General features: G+C 41.4%; 1 protein-coding gene across 1 annotated transcript in view; it reads right to left on the bottom strand.

Annotated features, from left to right (window-relative positions):
* The window catches only part of TBC1D9 (TBC1 domain family member 9), a 70,714-nt gene extending 52,091 nt beyond the window's left edge, over positions 1 to 18,623 (bottom strand). Inside the window, exon 1 of the mRNA XM_042469753.1 lies at positions 18,282 to 18,623. Within this exon, the coding sequence (XP_042325687.1) occupies positions 18,282 to 18,408 (127 nt within the window). The 5' untranslated portion in view covers positions 18,409 to 18,623. The remainder of the gene's footprint in view (positions 1 to 18,281) is intronic.
* Positions 18,624 to 19,088: the final 465 nt, after the last annotated feature.

The raw sequence follows: 19,088 nt of genomic DNA, 5'->3' as shown, positions 1-19,088 counted from the left end.
CATTTAACAGATATTAACAAGGTGTTTAGCCCAAAGGCCTTTAATGAGTCAGTGGGTGGTAGCTAATAAATATTTGTAAAACTGATAAGGTGAGAAAATGAGCCAAGACACAGACTTAATGTTAACATATGCACTGCTACTAATTCTCTTCATATATGTAACTCCATTAATTCTCAAGCTGAATAAAGTGAGAGTGAGATATTGAACAATTATCCAATTAGTCTATATCTTCTTGTCTTCCAAAATTGTCTCGAGCTTGGACAAATTACTTTTTGGATTATAACTCCCAATAGGCATGTTTGTCTGGGATTCTGAAAGCTGTAGTCCAAAGGGGTAACTTTTCTCAGCTCTACTCTTAGTAATAAAGGAATACTACTTCATAAATAAAGGATAATAATAATAATAATAATAATAATAATAATAATAATAGCAAAGAAGTGTACAAAATAAGGCCTAATGCACAGCTGGATTAGCCGGAAAACCTGTGCCTGGGCTACATCTATTTCCTGATCAATTCCCTGGCTATAGAAACTAACATGACTAGGAATGTAAGATTTCCATAAATGTTGAAGTAGTGGTGGGAAGGTGTCTTCTGTTTTTGCAGGGGGGAGAAATGCATTTTTTATTAAAAAAATGAAAAATGCAGTATTAGTGCTCTTTACAGATTGAAAGTCACTTTATTAGTTTATGAACACAAAATGCATTACGTATAACTTGCTTTGGTATAAGCTTACCATGTTTGATATATTAAAAGTACAGCTTTTTTAAAAAAAATAAATAGAAATACAAACTGAACTTACTTAAGTCAAAAAAGTTATTTACTTGTTATAGAAGGTTCTACAAGTTCCTGTACTACAAGGAACAGCTGAACTATAAAGAACCTCATTGATTTTGACAAGCTGAGAAACAGGCAAAACAGCCTTGTAAAAAACAGAATAAAACATCAAAATTGGTAAAACAAAGTAAATTATTTTGTATCCATTAGTTTTCTATGGCATCAAACACACATAACGCATCCATTCCCATAAAAGGAACTAAGATGGCAGATTTAAGCATCTGTGGATAGCAAGCCCCCACTGTCTAGTTTACTTCTCCGGCTTCAGAGAAACATGTTTTTCAGCCATTTTTTGGAATATTTTCAAATATATTTTCCAGTGCTAGTATATTTTCTATAAAACACAAACTCAGCGAATCAGTTCACATGCATAGAACGTCATGTTGTCTTTTCTCATTAACAAGTACATTTATGGCAGTGCATTGTGGACACTTGCTCTCTCCCTACTGTCCAGGGTTAAGGCCCTGCTAGTCTTCACTTGCCATGCAAATTGATAGAATTTTAAGGTGCTTAGAAAGGACTGTACCACTTTAGGCTGCAAGGCTGTATGTTGAATTGTAATGGGCCCCACTATAAAAAACAAAGGGGGGAATCTCAGCTGCAAATTTTGAAAAGGCAAACATCAATCTATAATGTGTGAGAGAAAAATTATGCTCCAAAACTGTTTCCTGCTGTGCCAGCTTTTTCTCTGCCAAAAACCCACCCATCCTGCACCTCCACCCTGCAATACAGGTTGAGCATCCCTTATCCTAAATACTCCAAAATCCATGGGGGGCTGGCACAGTGACACCTTTGCTATCTGATGGTTCAGTGTATACAGGCTTTGTTTCATGCACAAAATTGTTAATAATATTATGTATAAAATTACCTTCAGGCTATATGTATAAGGTATTTATGGAATATAAATGAATTTCATGTTTAGACTTTGGTCCCATCTCCATGATATCTCTTTATGTATATGTAAATATTCCAAACTCTGAAAAAATATCCAAAATTCAAAACACATCTGGTCCCAAGCATTTCAGACAAGGGAGAATCAACCTGTATTCAAAATGCATTCTATAATGATATGACTTTGGGGATTATCGCATTACCTTTGCACCTGGCATAGATGTGGGATATAACTTTAAGAAGGGAGATCTTATCACATTCACCCATCATCAGGCAGCAGGCAGCCCATTTGCAACCTGAACTTCTGCTGCAGCTTCAAGAACAGGAAAATCTAGTTCATTAAAAGATGCAAGAGAAGCCTGGAGAAACCCAGGTTGCAAACAGGCTGCCTGCTGCCCAGTGATGGGTGAATGTGGTAAGATCCACCTTCTTAAAGTTACATTCTACATCTATGATGGGAGCAAAAGTAATGTGATAATCTCCTTTATCATTTCATTCTCACCTCACTCTGCTTCATGTATAGCTGCCCCGTTAGTGGTAAATGATGGCCCTTATGTCAGAGGAGTGCTTTAATAAAGCTACTGTATCCAAGGTGCTGAATCATACCCCAAATACAGTCGGCACCTTGGACAGCTCCTTTAAACTACAGGTTGAAATCTGGAGTGGGTTCACTGGCCCACTGACACAGAAGCCACTAGCCACTACTGAGCCCAGCTTCGTCGGAAATAGAAAAGGGGGTAAGGAAACAGCTACTGAAGACAAATCACAAGGAAATCAATCTATGTTGCACACACCAGCACTCTCTCATGGTCAGTGTACCAGAGAAGTGAATAGTTACTTTTTAAAAACAACTGCCCAAATCTTCAGCTTGCATGACTTACTGTTGCTGGAGGAATTTGGGAGCTGTTGCCCAAACAAGGTGCAATTCTAAGTTCAGTGAACATGCATATATTTGGTTTCCAAGGGACTGCTTTTCTGAACATTTACAAGCACATACCAATACAAATGCAGTTGGGCCACCTCTAGTATTATAACTGCAGCTGAATTCTCCATGATTGCAGAGTCTTGTCTACTAGACAGTCCATTTTCATGACACATGGGTCGATCAAGACTTGAGACATTCTCTGGGCTAAAGTGCAACTACACAGAATGTCAATGTCAATGGTTTGACTTTGGTTCCACTGCTTCCATGTGGTCTGAAAGTGAACCCCAAGTACCCAATGCACTTATTTGAATCTAGCCTATAAATTAAGAAATAATTCTTGCATTTCTTTACAGATGGAACAAATCTAGAAATCAACATAAAATAACTAAAGCTTAGAAATACATAAAATTCTGAACTTGGAGGTACTAACAATGGCTCTTCTGCACAACAGGATAGAGAAGTGCAGTTGCAAACTGAAAGTCTTGAAATTTTCCCCTGAGAGAGTGTTTTGCATCATGTGGTCTGAAAGTGAACCCCAAGTACCCAATGCACTTATTTAGGGCTCACAGAGAATATCAACTTTCACTGTAAAAGAATATCAGCTTTCATGCTGCAAAGTAATTTTCTAGCGGTTATGGCTGCAATTCAATCTCAGCACTTAACAGAAAACAAGAACTACATACATAAATTCTGATGTCATTCTTGACATCTGACAAGCTGCCCAGCCTGTCTTACAGAAACATGCTCCACTTCATTGAGTGAGAGCTCAGGGCACCTTCCCCCAACTTGATGCCCTCCAGATGTGCTGCACCATAAATCCCATCATTCTGACTGAGTATGAGGAGAATGAATGAGGTGAACTAGAGTCCAACATATCTGGAAAGCAACAAGAAAAGCTATCTGAAGATGGAGGAATAAGCTGTACTTTGAAGGACTTGAAATACTTTGTCTGGTGAGAAAAATCTAAATTTCTAGTATAGAAGAATTTTTCCCTAAGTCTGAATCAATAGAAGTGGGGAGAGGGTTGGTCAGAACTAAAAGAGATAATCAGCATCATTGGCTCAACATAATCAAGATCTCAGCAGCTGCTTGGAAGAAACTGAGTGAAACTTGACAGTAAAGACAGGCAAAGAGTCTTCAATGTGGAAACAGGCAAAGAGTCTCAAATGTGGAATATATTTGATTTGAGTCAGAGCCTTGCAACTGGCTGTTGCACCACCTTGGTGAGATTTGCAATAAGCAATAATTGAGGGGGGAGAAGCTAAGATGGTGCACAAGTCCAGGGCTTCATCCAATCTACAGGCTGCCACCTCCCCACTCCTGATCTAGACACAAATCTTCAGGACCAGTTGCACACTTCCGTGCTTAAAAGGTAGTTAGGAATCTACCACAGTATGAGAATTTCACTTTTTTGACCACATGTTTGATAGGGGATTCTGAGAGTTCTGATACAAAAATATTTTCAAGAGCTGAAATCTTCTCGTTTATTATGTTTCTTTATCCACCCTCTTAAGTACTCTCAGGGCTTTTATTCATGTTCATGCTTGAGAGGAGAGAAACCAACCTCTAGACAACCAGTACAGTTGCTTTTCCAAGGTCTGAATATATATGGCTCTCTTCCTTCCCACTTCATCCTCACAGAACATGACTGATCCAGAGTTAATCACCTTTTAGCTCAGTAGGGACTTGAACCTTGATCTCTCAAGCTTCACTCCTACCTTCTAATCACTAAAATACACTAAATTTGCTCTCTCACAAGAACCACCACAAACGTACAAAACCAACCAATCTGACACCAATGAGTCATACTCCTGGAACATCTTACTGGCATAAACAAAGAAGGAGTGAGTAACTTTGTTCAGCAACAAAGGGATTCCCCCCCCCCCCATTGGGCACATTCAAACCCAGAAAGCTGCATGTGATCTGCATACTGTACACATGCACAATAAGCTATACTTGCACGAATCCTTTGATGCCATGTCAAGGCTGGTAAACATGCTTCTACTTGCCCATGAAAACCAACTTTGTGTACAGCATTATACTTCAGATATTAGTTTCTGACACACTGGCATCCTCCTAAAATATTTGTGAAACAGCAAGGAATCAAAGACATTCAATGCCATACAAAAGATCTTTAAAATAAATACAGTCATCCCTCCACATCTGCAGGTTAAAGCATATTTGATTATTTGTGGATTACTGTATTTACCACCAGCTCCACTGCTGCTCTATGACTTCGATAACACTGGTGTCGCTAGGAGGAAATCAAACTGGCACCTGTTCTCCCTCCCTCACTTGCTCACTCACACAGGTGGGCAGAGGGAAGGGGATGGGACGGGGAGTATGAGGATGGAGAGTATATGTGTTCCCTTGTACGTTCACATGGGCACTTGGGGGGGAGGCTGGGGGACACATGGAGAGAGTGTGCACACATTTCCTCACTCACTTGCTCACTCAGGCAGGTGGGGTTATGTGGATGGGATGGGCATCCCCTTTCTCCTTCCTTGCTTCCCCATCTCATCCCATCGCACATAGCCAGGCCTCACCACCACACCAGCACAGATACATTTTTGTGTGTGAATTATGGTTTGGGGTGCAGGCCTAGAGATATTCACAGTTTGCCCATTTTTGCAGGGATCCTGCACTCCTAGCCCTTGTAAAACTCAAGAGCTGTAAAATATGTAAAATATAGACTAGTATCCTTTTCAGAGATTACAATATTGTAAACTGGACTTACAATATCCTAACTTAAACAGAGGCTGGATGGCCATCTGTCAGGGATGCTTTGATTTAGATTTCCTGCATGGCAGGGGTTGGACTGGATGGCCCTTGTGGTCTCTTCCAACTCTATGATTCTATGATAACTGCTGGGGATTCATTTTTAGTTATGAACAACCTAACCCAAAAATCTATCTTCACAGCCTAGTAGCAGCCTGACTGAAACATTGCAGGAATACTGAACATCGGAGCCCTGGGAAATGATTTCTGTAATGCACTGCCAGTCATGGGGTGCCTTGAGACAAGCAGGTATGATAGACTCTGAGAAATCTTTCCAGCTGTCTATTTTCAAGGTGTCCTGAAACCAGGAGAGCACAGTGAATGTCATTTCCCAGTGCTCCAGTTTCCAGTGCTTTGGAAATGCTTTAACTGGGATGCTGTCAGCCTGAAAAGGTAGGTCGGGGCATCATGACTACAAAGATGGAACTCTGGCAATGTAGTTATGATGCCTCAGCAGGATCTTAGCCATAATGTTTTATACAATGTCCACAGGATACATGACTACACAGAGTTTCAAAGGACATCAACAAACAAAAATCAGACAGGTACCTGCCCCCAGGATTTTAGAATCTAAAAACAGGATGCTGTACTTCGGATTCTTTGGAACCCATTATAGTAGATCCTTGGTATCCACTGGGATTTGGTTCCAGGACTTTCCATGGATACCAAAATCTGTGGGTGTTCAAATCTCACTAAATACAATGGGTAACAAAATGGTGACCCTTATATAAAATGGTAAAGTTAAGGTTTGGGGCAGGGTGTTATCAGTATGCTGATGACACCCAAATATATTTCTCCATGTCCCGATCAGCAGCTATGACAACAGATGGCATTTCTCCCCTCAATCAGTGTCTTGAAGCGGTAATGGGCTGGATGAGGAAAAACAAACTCAGGCTGAATCCAGACAAAACGGAGGTACTTACAGTAGGGCCCCCCAAACCAGGTATAGGGTTGCAACCTCCAGTCCTAGATGGGGTCACGCTCTCCACAAAGGACTATGTTTGCAGTCTGGGGGTGCTCCTAGACATGTCGCTTCACATGAGAAATCAGGTGAATGTGATGATCAGGAGCGCCTGTTATCAGCTTCAGCTGATACGCCAGCTGCGACTTTTCCTGGAAGTAAAGGACCTAGAAACTGTTGCACATTCACTGGTAACTTCACAACTTGATTTCTGTAATGCGCTCTATATGGGGCTACCCTTGTGCCTAGTCCGGAAACTTCACCTAGTGCAAAATATGGCAGCCAGGCTGGTCGCCGGAAAAACTAGGAGTGACCGAATAACACCCATCTTAAAATCTCTTCACTGGCTGCCTATTAGTTTCCGGGCACAGTACAAGGTGTTGGTTATAACCTTTAAAGCCCTACATGGCTTGGGTCCAACCTATTTGAGGGATCGCCTGCTTCCATATAATCCGCCCCGCACCCTCAGGTCCTCTGGAAGGAATCTATTGCAGCCTTTAAAAACCAGACTAACTGCTACCTCCCAGAAGGCCTTCTCTGCAATTGTTCCCAAACTATGGAACGGTCTGCCGGATGAGATCCATCAAATTGCCAGCTTAGACAGATTTAAAAAAGCTGTCAAGACGGATCTCTTCCGGCAGGCCTTTCCTGAATAAAGTGCCTGGCCACAGAATGACTGCACCTCACATCATGTATCAGCCCACCGCTCTGTCCTCACTGTATTTTTATTGTGTTTTTAATAGATGTTTTAATTGTAACTTGTTTAATCCTGTTGTAAGGGGGGGAATTTGGGACATAAATTTGTAAATGTGGATTTTAACGTGTTGTAAGACGCTTTGATTGTCTTGCCACAGAAAAGCGGGATATAAATAAAAGTTTTATTTATTATTATTTATTATTTATTATGTTTCCTTTTTGGAATTTGTATTTTTATAAAAAAACATTTTCAAGCTGTGGATGCTTGAGTCCGTGGATAAAAAAAAACCATGGATACAGAAGGCCAACTGTATGTATATTGTTACCTTATATTCCAAATAATTTCTCTTTCCTTTTCTCACAAACGGTCACATCCACATAACTGTCATCTTGGCCTCAGAGGGAGAGATCAGGCAGACCCAGCTCCATCAGGAACAGCCTGAAGGACGAAACGTCTCCCTCCTTTAACTGTCACCTTGTATTTTGTATTGTATTGTATTGCAATTTTTACTGTACACCGCTATGATCATTGCGGAATAGCGGTCTATAAATAAAATTTATTATTATTATTATTATTATTATTATTATTATTATTATTATTATTATATTTTCTGATTTATTTGATATATTTTGTACCCCAACTTTGTCTAGTAATCCAGTTTTTTGTTGGGTTATATTTTCCTGTTTATTTCTTCATAATGTAACATCACAGTATGAGGGACACCTACAAACTTGCTTTTTGGTGCCCCTGCTAAAGGTTTATCCTCAAGCCTAGTATGGGCCAACATAAATCTGGAAATGGAACAAAATGCATAGGAGGTGGCCCATGCTAATTCACAGACTATCTTTGATACCACCAAGCCTATTGCTTATACAAATGGATACAAAATAGTTCAAATACAAAAACAGGGGACTTGGAAAAGCTACTTTTCGGGATCAGATCTCCCAGACCTGTAGTCTGGTGGATTCTGGGAGCTCTACTCTTAAAAAGTAATTATTCCAAGATGTACCAAAAAACATACTTAATTGCATAGATACTGAAACCAGTGAATATTTTTCTTCCTTGTTTTTAAATTATTCTCTTTAAAAACATAGTTAAATCAACTAAATCATGTTCTTAAATAGTATAAATACTGTTTAAAATGAGAGAAAATAATAATTAAGTCACTACAGTAGGCCTCCACATTTGCTGGGATTAGAGGCACAGGACCTCCATTAAAGGAATTTCTAGGTCTTCCAGTGCAACTCTATAACCAACATCTGGCAGAAGCTGACCACAGAATTGCAAGGGAGGATCTACAAATTCCTAAAGAAGTGTTTTCTCTAGGAATCTCTAGGTCCTCCAGTGGTATTCTATGGTCTACCTCTGGTAGTCATGATAGAGGGCCTAGAAATTCCTACAGAGAACCTATTAAACAAATCTATTAACGTCAAAACCACAAATGTGGAGGATTAGCTCTATAAGAATGTATTGGGGTATGAAAAACTCTGCTTAACAACATGAGGCATCACTCATCACTTTTATGGCAATTTTTCAAGAGCTACAGATAGACATAAGCAAAGACCAAGCTACTGCCACCATTCCTTTGGTTCCCTTTGGTTTGATCCTTGGATTGATGTAGTTTAGTATAGTTGCATCCCAGGGTTTTGGATATCATTACCCATGGCTGCCAGCATGGCAAATGACTAAGAAAGAAACTGTAGTCCATCTACATCTGGGCACCCTGGGAAGTATTTCCCTAATAGTTCAAATACTTTTCAACATCAGTCCTGTAAAAGAGGCCAGAATTATTATCTCCACATGACCAAAGGGGAGATATTTAGGCAAAGATAAAAACCAGCTTGGCTAAGATTTATTATTGATCATGGAAGTTGTGACTGCAGCAGAATCTGAAGCTACCTTCAAGTAGGTTGGAATGGAAAAACTGTGCTCCAGTGTTGCTGGCCTCCAGGTCCAATCAGCCCCCCAGCCAGCATGGCCAATGGTTAGGAGTGACAGGCATACTCTACTATCACCTGGCTCCCAATGGGTTTGTCACTACTCTTACAGGCCCTTTGTGATGGTGATACCAGGTAAAATTTTACAAGAAAAGAACAGATAAATAAGTTGCAGTAACTGTTTCCTGTCGGCTCTGTTGCTCATAAATTTCCCTTTATTTCACAAGACAACGCATGTGGTTGATGAGTTCACTCATTTGTTTTTGTTTTTCTTTCTTTTTAAATAATTATTCATATGACCTTGCTGGCAAAAACATACTATAATTATCTCAGTTCCCAGATCATTTGTTCCTCATTTCCATAAGTCTTTCCACAGAGCAAGTCAGAATCTTCAGGAGTCATAAGCAAACAGGGAGAAGGAGGCTTATTACTACTGTTTATAATTCTGTGGTTTTGTTTTTTTGTTTGTATTTTTAAAAAGATACAATGTGCTTTATAATCTTTGCTAATTTTGTTCTCAATCACCATGTGAGAGAGGCATCATGATGCCTACTTTCTCTTCTGTTATGTCAGTTTGGTTTTCCTAGCATGCCCCTTGTACATACCCAAACGGTCCTTTGCTTTGAATTATTCTTATTACTCTCTCTCTCTCTCTCTTAGGGTTGCCATAACCCGGCTGCACCCGTGAATTTCCCGATTTTGGGGGCCCCAGGCCCCTCCCGGCATGGGTGCAGCCCCAAAACCGGGACCCCCCCCGGTTGCAGCCAAGTTGCTGCGGCCTGCAGGGCCTCGCTGCCTTCCTCCTCTTCCTCGGGGAGGCGGGGAGGAAGAGGAGGGCAGCGAGGCCTGCCTGGGGCAGAGGAGGCGCCTCCCCGCGCGCCCGCACCACCCCCCTCCCCGCCCCCTTGCCCCCAGGCTTCACGCCCGCCCGCAGCATGGAGGAGGCGAAGACAGACGGAGCCAGCGCCTCTTGGCGCGCGGGGAGGAGGAGAAGAGGGGGCAGAGGAGGCGGGGGAAGGTGGCGCGGCCGCGCGGGGTCCGCCTTTGCCTCTCCGCGCAGCCGCGCCACTCACCTCCTCCTCCTCCGCCCCCTCTTCCCCAGGGCGCGTGGCCGCGTGGAGGAGGCGAAACTGGTGGCGGTTCGCCTCCTGCACGCAGCCGCGCGCCACCCTCCCCGCCTTGCGCACAACCGCTTGCCACCCTCCTCCTCTGCCCCGTCTGCCCCAGCCCCCAGGCAAATGGAGGAGGGGGAGAAGGAGAAGGAGGAGGAGGAGGAGGAGGAGGAAGAGGAGGAGGGGGAGGAAAAGGAGGAAGGGAAGGAGGTGGTGAGTGAGTGGCCAGAGAGGCCTCAAGGTGAGTTTTTTGGGGGTGCTTTTAATGCTAACAAGTCTCCCTTACTTTGACAGTGATAGTGTAGTGGTGATGATGATGATGAAGATGATATGAGTGGGTCAGCTTGAGAGGCATGCATGCATTGTTTCAGAAGCCGAGAGAGTGTGACTTTCCAAAGTGCCTTTTCTGTGTGGTTTTGGTTCTGAGGCAAGGCCAATGTAAATTGCTGTGATTTTTACAAACTCATGCGCAGTGAAGAAAAACCAAAGCCCTTTGACACACACTTCTGAGAAGTACACTTGGTGCAAGAACAGTGAAACCACCTTGACATGTTCAATATGCATAGCCATGTTAAACCATGCTAAGTGTTAAACCCAAGGAGCTTGGTTATGGAATAAGCCTCTGATGCAAGAGGCCATGTTCAATAAAGCCATGTGAAATATCCAAATGTGCTGTTGTGTGTGTTTTGGAATGGAGTTCGGGGGTGTTTTGCCAGAAAGGGAAGTCCATTTCTGCCATCTGTCTAGAAATAATGCCCAAATGTCCTCCATTTTGATCATGCCTAAGAAACAGGCATTTAGATTAACATTTAAAAAAAACCATCAATTTTTTCACGTGTTCTCCATTTTTAAAAAATGTGTCCTACATTTGAAAAAATTTCCCTACATTTGTCCTACATTTGTCCCAGTTTGGAGGTCCTGACTTATGGCAACCCTGCTCTCTCTCTCTCTCTCTCTCTCTCTCTGTCTCTCTCTCAAAAAAAGACATTAAATAGCTTAGGAGAAAAAGTACATGAAAACCTGACTAGGGGCATAAAAGAAACCTGCAAAATTCAGAAAAATACATGTCTCCCCCATTTTTCATTTTTATCCAAACTAGGTTTTGGAGTGTGGAATTATTTTTCTTTTAGAAAGTTGAATAAAATTGTTAAGGTAAGATGTTCATATATTTACTGCACCAAAATAATTTTTGTATAACAGGAAGACTTTTGTGTAAGGTAATGAAGGGAGCCAGCATGACACAGTAGTTTCTGGGTTCAATTCCCAGCTTGGCAAAGGTGAACTTGGGCAAATCACATGCTCTCAGCCTCAGAGGAAGGCAATGACAAACCTCCTCTGAACGAATCTCATCAAGAAATCCCCATGATAAGTTCACCTTAGGGTCACCATAAGTCCAAAATTACTTCAAGGCACACAATAACAACTAATATTCCTCCAAAATGTCATCAAAAACATTGGCATTTTCCTGAAAGAAACCCAGGAAAATGATTGCCCTTTCCAATTGGTTTTAACATTTCTGAAAATTTTACATCTCTGGGGCTGAATTCTATTAGTCGTCCTAAATAGAGTGACTCATTTAATCAATTATTGAATGGTGAGTCAATATTTATGTATAACCCATTCATTCAATAGTTATAGTTGGGAGTACCAAGATATTATATCTAGTTTCAGATGCTTCTGACATCACACACACACACACACACACACACACACATGCTTGACTAAGATACGTTGTAGTAATCTATATACAATACTGTTATCACAAGGATTATGCTTTGTTTTGAACCTCACAAAACAGTAATTGAGCAATAGACTGGAAATATGGAGAATGTACATCGAAAGTGATGTGGATTTAGGTTGGCACCCAACACCCTCAACACCTTCAATAACCTTGGGTTGAAATTGTATCACAAGATCCATATATATGTACATTTTATCAAGGTGTATTTAAAAATATGTGGCCTTAATTGTCACATTTTTTTAACCAATTTTGGGAAATAAAAGCTTGGCATGATTGGAAGAGAGACATCATGGTGAACAAAAACAATTCTGTACTAGCTTCTCTAAGGACCTGCCCTCTCAGTAAATTGTATGTTTTGCCTTAGGCAGTAGATAGCTCCCTGAGTTGCAACTATCCTTTTATCTTTAGAATGGAGAACAAACATTGTTTTTTCACCCTGATATCTGTGTGTATGATAGACACAAAACACAAGATAACCACCTCCATCTTGAGAGAGCTTAACAGGAGACCTCACAGCCAGAACAACATAGGTCTAAATCTGGACTGTTCTTTTTCTTTTCTGCAGTCCTTTATATTTAGTACCACTAGTCTTAGTCTAATGAAGAATTCTTGAAAACCTAAACGTTCACACACTTTGTTGGTCCTAAAAGACATACAAAGCAAAAAAACTTTATTTTTGTACCCTAGGACTCTGTTCTCTCAAAACCCAGCACAGACTCATCTCACCTTTAAAAACCTGTGTAGAAAGATCTGTGGTACTACTGTGTTTCATGATCTTAAGCTACCACTAATTAGTTGTCCAGGTTGTAGGGAACAGCTCCATGCTCCGTACTGTTGTGACCTAGCTGCTGCCATAAACCCTTGTATTTATATGAAACAGTTCATTCTATAGATCTGGCTCTTCTAAAAACACATAGTGCCTCTTGTTTTTCTCATGGGACTAAATGGAAGTATCCGATACAAAGACATTTTCTGCAGCATCTCACTGACTGTATTTCAAAGCAGATGTAGAATCATAAAGAGAAACAATAGCACAAAATGAGGATCAGAAATCATGTCGTCAGGCTCTCATGTTAAATGTACAACCACTCTCAGTATTTACTTCTTTCAAAGTCCACTGCTGATCTCACATCCAACCTAGAACTTGCTTATGAATCTTATGGATATCATAAAGCATACACTCACAGTACAGCAGAAAGTACAGTTCAGGCTGCAATTTGATAATGTTATGCTTCTGGGACAGTAAATCTTAGAATCCCCAGCCTGTAGGCTGGGAGATTGTAGTATTGTGGTCCAAAAAAGCACCCTTTCCAAGCTGTGCTTACAGCATTTATGCACAATGTGAGCAGCTATTTCTGAAAACCAAACTGGAACTGGTTTTAACTGTTTACAATTAAATTGGTTAAAAACCAATTCTATGCCACTTGAGAACAAAAACAAGAGATTAATTTACAGTTAATTTTAAGTGTTGGGAAATTTTTGACATTTGCTTAAAAGTGAATGCCAGTGAGCTCTTGGTATCTGCTGCAGTTTGGTTCCAGGACCCCCTGCAGATGCTGAAGTCCTATAATATACAATGGCATATTAAAATGCTGTCCTTTATTAAAATAAAATAGCAAAAGCAAACTTTGCTTTTTGGAATTTATATATTTTTGGAATGTTTTTAAACCATGGATAAAGAATCCATGGATACGGAGGGTCAACTGTATAATTTATATTTGGGATGGAGGATGTGGGGTCCTTCCTAGGCTGTTTAATTGCAACTCCCATAATCTCTCAACACTGGTTATCCTGCCAAATGCTGGTGGGAGTCTGGAGGGCCAAATGTTGCCCAGTCTTAATCTTTAGGATATCAAAAATGTATCTTCATCACTTTAAGACAATTTATCCATATAGTCTAGTACTATCTAACCCAACTTTTCCCAACTAGCTGCTACCTAGAAATGCTAGATTAAAATTCCCACCATTCCCAGCTGGCCAATGACACCAGGAAAACAGTAATGTAGGGAAAAGGTTGTACTGTACTACCAGGATTGGGCACAGTTCTTCGCTGGTTCTTCTGCCTCAAGATCCAAACAGACATGTCAGAAACTGATCCCGGCACCATTTACCTGCAAAACATGTGTTCTACCAATTTTTATGGTTCCTTCCAATGAAATAAACTTTTGTATTTTAACAGGAAATGACTAGTAGCTGCAGTGCTGCAAGGAACCCTTTTTACATGCAAGCTCTGTTTCATTCAAAATAATGCAGCCTTCTCCATGACATAATAATCTTTATCACTCTAACTAGGCATTATATTAGGGTTTTTTTTTACTTCTAAATGGATATAATTTGCAAAGACAGCCAAGATAATAATCTTATACAAGCCATGTCTGGGGGTATAGCTTAGTAAAAAGGTATGTATAGACTTGCAGTGTAAAAGGGGGGGGGAACACACCTACCTTGTTCCTGCTCAAAATAGACTTCACTAGATTTAAACTTTTAGGGAAAAACCCTTCAAAATATTTATTCTGTTAGAATGGAGCTGCCATGTATTTACTATATGTACGCAAGCTCTGTACTTTCTTTTACAGCATCACAATCACAGATGGATGGAATTCTGGACATACTGGCATAAATCCAATTGCTAGTCTCTACTAAAGTAGATCCCACTGAATCCATGACCAGTCTTTCACGTAGGAAATCTATGCTTGTGTCATTCTTCAGCTGTGAGTTTTTCAAGCTGCAAGTATATGAGGTACTGCTATTAGCTGCAATGTTGTGATGGTGATGCAATCACCCTCAAACAGTGTTTTTCCTTTCACAAGCGACCCAGATTTTTTTATACTCTTTTTTTCTTTGAAACTCTTCTTTACAGCAAACCAGTGTTAGAACATGACATTACTAATAAACACTCTACCAATTTCTCTGCTAATGCACAACTTTGTATAGAGCGTATCAACCAAAGGAAAGGGGAAGCAGAAGTTGGAGAGGCATTTCTGATTCACTTCTGTGCTTTCCAGCCTGGTAATTACTCATGGGAATGACAGCACAACTGACAACTCTGCACGACTAAAAGGTAGTGTTGAGGGAGAAATGTGTCAATTTCTGGAAAGGAAGTATAATAGACAAAAGTGATAAATAACAGAACACCCACATGCAAAAACTTTCCAGGATTGTATCATCCCAAATATCCAGAAAAAGAGCGCTATCACCAGAAAACAGAGACATCACGGTAACTTCTGAACAAGCTAAAATGAACAACACTGTGGTGCTAACAGCATTAACATTCTTTAAGGCTCACTTACACCTTTTAAACACAAATGAGACATTGCATTTTAAAAAATCACCGCCAGACCCTTCCTCCTATCATTCTGAAGCCAATCCTGAATTATATCATGCAGGTCAATACAAAGCATATGCAAAAGGGTCTAAATCCTATTTTCTCATCTGAGTAATTCTTCATTTGACTGTTTAGGGCAGGGATAGGCAACCTTTTTGAGCCGGGGGCTGGGTTGCTGTCCCTCAGACAACTGGGGGGCCGAAGCAAAAAAAATAATAATTTTTTAAAATATATTTTTTTAAATTAAATAAATAAATAAACTGGGGCAAATGTAGGACAACATTTTCAAATGGTGGACACTTTTTTAAAAAAAGTGGAGGACACGCAAAAAAATTTGCTGATTTTTTAAAAAATGTTAATATAAATGCATTTTCTGAGGTGTCTATAGACAATTTGCCCACCCGTGCCCCTGCGTGTGAGAGGCCAAAGGCCCCGGCAGCAATCGGTGGCAGGACTGGGCTGGGGCCGGTCCCAAGGCCTCGCCGGGCCGCATCCGGCCCACGGGCCGCAGGTTGCCTACCCCTGGTTTAGGGCTAGCAGAAAAAAGTCTACATATCTAACTGTAATTGGAGGCAAAACCTAAATTCAACTGCTATTTGCAACAAAAGCAGATTCACTGTATCAACCGTTAAATTGTAAGTCAACTCATATGTAAATCCCTCTAATTTACCTGGATCTACTCTAGTTAGCTCTACTCTAGTTGCAACAATTGCATTTAAGCCTCAGTATCCACATCATTTACATTAAAAGTATTTGTTAAAGTGGAGCTTTCTAGAATGGCAAGAACCTGGGTCTGGTCATCATTAACAGGTATAGATGTGAATCTGGGGAGAAATGAAGTAATAAATTGAGTCAAAGTTGCACACTGCACCATACATTTAAGGTAGAATTCAAGACATAGCCATATTAGTCTGTCTCAGTGTGCAAACGGATCTTGTAACACTTTTGAGACTAACTGAGACAAAGAAGTTTGTAGCATATGCTTTCAGACTTAAGTATACTTCATCAGATGCATGGAGTGCAGTGCTTAGGAACAGACCTTTATAGCTAAGAATGTGCTGATTGCATGTGTGAATAGCAATAGAGATGCAAAACTTGTAGGTATGATGATAAGGTGACCAGTTTGGAATACAAAGACAGGAAAGAAAATGTTGCTTAAAGCCAAGGTGAGGGAGTTACTGGAATGTAGTGTGATGCTGGATGGGCACCAGAAATGAGGTGTGACAGACTGGCCAAGAGAGCCCTCATGAGATGGGGTGTTAGCTAGTGTTACAGTATGTGTAGTGTACAAAGAAACCGTTGTCGCTCTTCAGCCCACTGTCAACAGACTGGAGTCTGTGGATATATTCCAGTTCTCCTGTTTCTCTTTCTGATCTTCTTTTGTAGCTTTTTTGTTCGTGTCCAGATGTTCTGAGGTCTGAGATGGAATGCCCAGGAAGGCTGAAGCCTTCTGCAACTGATTTTTGCACATTACTATTCCTAATGTGTGATTTATGTTCACTTATCTTCTGGTTTAGAAACTAACATGTTCGTCTAATGTAGAGTGCTGAAAGGCATTATTGATAGAGGATGGCATATATCACATTAGAGGATGAACAAGTAAAGGTACCTCTAATGTTGCCGATGATGTGGTTAGGCCCTGTGATAACATCTCCCAAGTAGATATGTGGGCATCTGGGTTTGTGGCAAGGTTTTGTACTTATCTTCCCATCTGTGTTGTGTTCTATGTGAGACTGGGAGGCTGACTGTAGTTAAGGTAGGATAGCCTTCCTCAATCTGTTGTCCCACCAGCTGTGTTAGCCTACTGCTCCCATCATTCCCCAGTGAGCAGAGCTGGGTGGTTATGGGAGTTGTAGTCCATCACACCAGGAGGGTACCAGATTTTGGAATGCTGCTGCAGGACCAGAGGAGAAGACGTGTCCTTTAAAATAATAAAATGAACAGCTAGATGGTTAAGAAGTGGTTTTATTTTGACATAAGACAGAAGCAGTGTGCTCCAGTAAACAAATGCACTCAGGAGACCTTGTATTTATTCCAAAAATGAAAGCACTCTGTGACCTCAGGTAATTTACTACATTGCATTCCAGGTGTAGCATGTTTATAGTAAGATGACAAATGACTAACCTTCACAGCGCTGAAGCTGCTGTAAGGCCAGAGAAGAGGATCTGTCCTTTAAAATAACAAAACAAACAGCTAAATGGCTAAGAACTGGTTTTATTTTGATATAAGACAGAAGCAGTGTGCTCCAGTAAACAAATGTACTTGGGAGACCTTGTATTCCCAAAATCAAGGCACTCTGTGACCTCAGGCAACTCACTACATTGCACTCCAGGTGTAGCATGTTTCCAGTAAGATGACAAATGACCAGCCTTTCACGGAGTCCATCTGGAGATAAATTACAAAAGCACTACTGCACTCTAAGAACCAAAACCTGCTGTGACACATTATACGGAAGTACATCTCAGTAAGTCAATTGGGGTTTTTGCCAACCATCATCATAACCATCACCAGCACCACCACCATGATGATGCAAGGACTGCAGCCTACATGGCATTTAACAATACTAACAACCATCTCAGCGTCTTCCATGATTTGTCCCAGAGCTCCAGTCCTCCCAAGGGCCCTGCCAGTCCATTATGGAAAAGGAGGGAAACAATAATAAGGAGGTAAGCTTTCCAAGCTCAAAAGCAAGCATTGCTGACCTATATGAGACAATGATCGTGGCATTGATCATGGCTCTGCTCCGCTCTGGGCCCACAACCAACTCCAACTCCCAGAATCCCATAGCCTGGAACCAGGGCAGTTAAAGCGGTGCCAAAATGGGTTATTTCTCTAGTGTGGATGCAACCCTAGTTGGGCTCAAAAGCTGGACTGAGGGCATCAGTGCTCCCCCAACGCTAAAGGGAGAAAGGTAAAGGCTTTCCCTTGTAAAGATTGCATGGTGGTAATACTTGTTGCCAAAACAGCCCTGGCACCAAGATCTGGGGTGGCAGCTGAGCCCAGAGGGGGCAGAGGAAGCCCCGAAAGGCGATCCAGGGTGCAGTCTGTCCTCTTTTCCAGCCCTGCCCCCCTTCCTTACCAGCGATGCCTCCGCTGCCTCCCTCGCCTCCATGCCCTTTCCTCCTCTGCAGGATGAAGTAAGGGTTGGCCCTCTCGGTGATCCACAAGGCGTTGGCCAGCAGCACCTCCTCCGGGTTCACCCACATCTTCCAGACAAAGAAGGCAACGCCGGGGGGAGGGTTGGCTTTGGATCTGGGGGGCAGAGAGAGAGAGAGGCTGGTCCTCCTCTTCCTTCTCCTCCCTTTAAATCATGCAGAGGGAGGGAAGCAGAGGCTGCCAAGGCTGGATCCGCCTTCAAGGCTTCTCTGCTCAGCCCAGCCCAGGTGGCAGCCAAGGGAGAAGGGCATTGGGAGGAGGAGGAGGAGGAGGAGCATGCCCCCCCAGCCCCTTCCCCAGCAGCCAGAGGAGCCTCAGCAGCAGAAGCAATGTCGGATCCAGCCAGACTCCTTCCTCCCCTTAGAAAGCAGGAGCTCCATCAATGCCTCCAAGCCCCAGGGAGGCTCTCCTGCTTGCACCACAACACACACACACACACACACACACACCCCTCCACTGGCAGAGGGACCACACCATTGATATCTTTATTTTTATTGGTTGATTTTATTTCTATCCCGCCTTTCTCCCCCAAAAAGAGACCCAACATATTACAAATAATAATAGTAATAAGAACAACAATAATATAAAAATATATTATTAAAATAAATTAAATTTAAAATTAAAATAAATTTAAAAATTTATTATAAATTGATTTAAAAACTCTTTTAATTGTAATATATTTAATTCTTTTTTAAGGGGGGATATTGTAATTTATCTATTATGATGTATG

The sequence above is a fragment of the Sceloporus undulatus genome, chromosome 5 (genome assembly GCF_019175285.1).
Source record: "Sceloporus undulatus isolate JIND9_A2432 ecotype Alabama chromosome 5, SceUnd_v1.1, whole genome shotgun sequence".
NCBI classification, from domain to species: domain Eukaryota; kingdom Metazoa; phylum Chordata; class Lepidosauria; order Squamata; family Phrynosomatidae; genus Sceloporus; species Sceloporus undulatus.
Note: the sequence above shows the minus strand (reverse complement) of the source record. Positions and strands in the feature narration are given on the sequence as shown.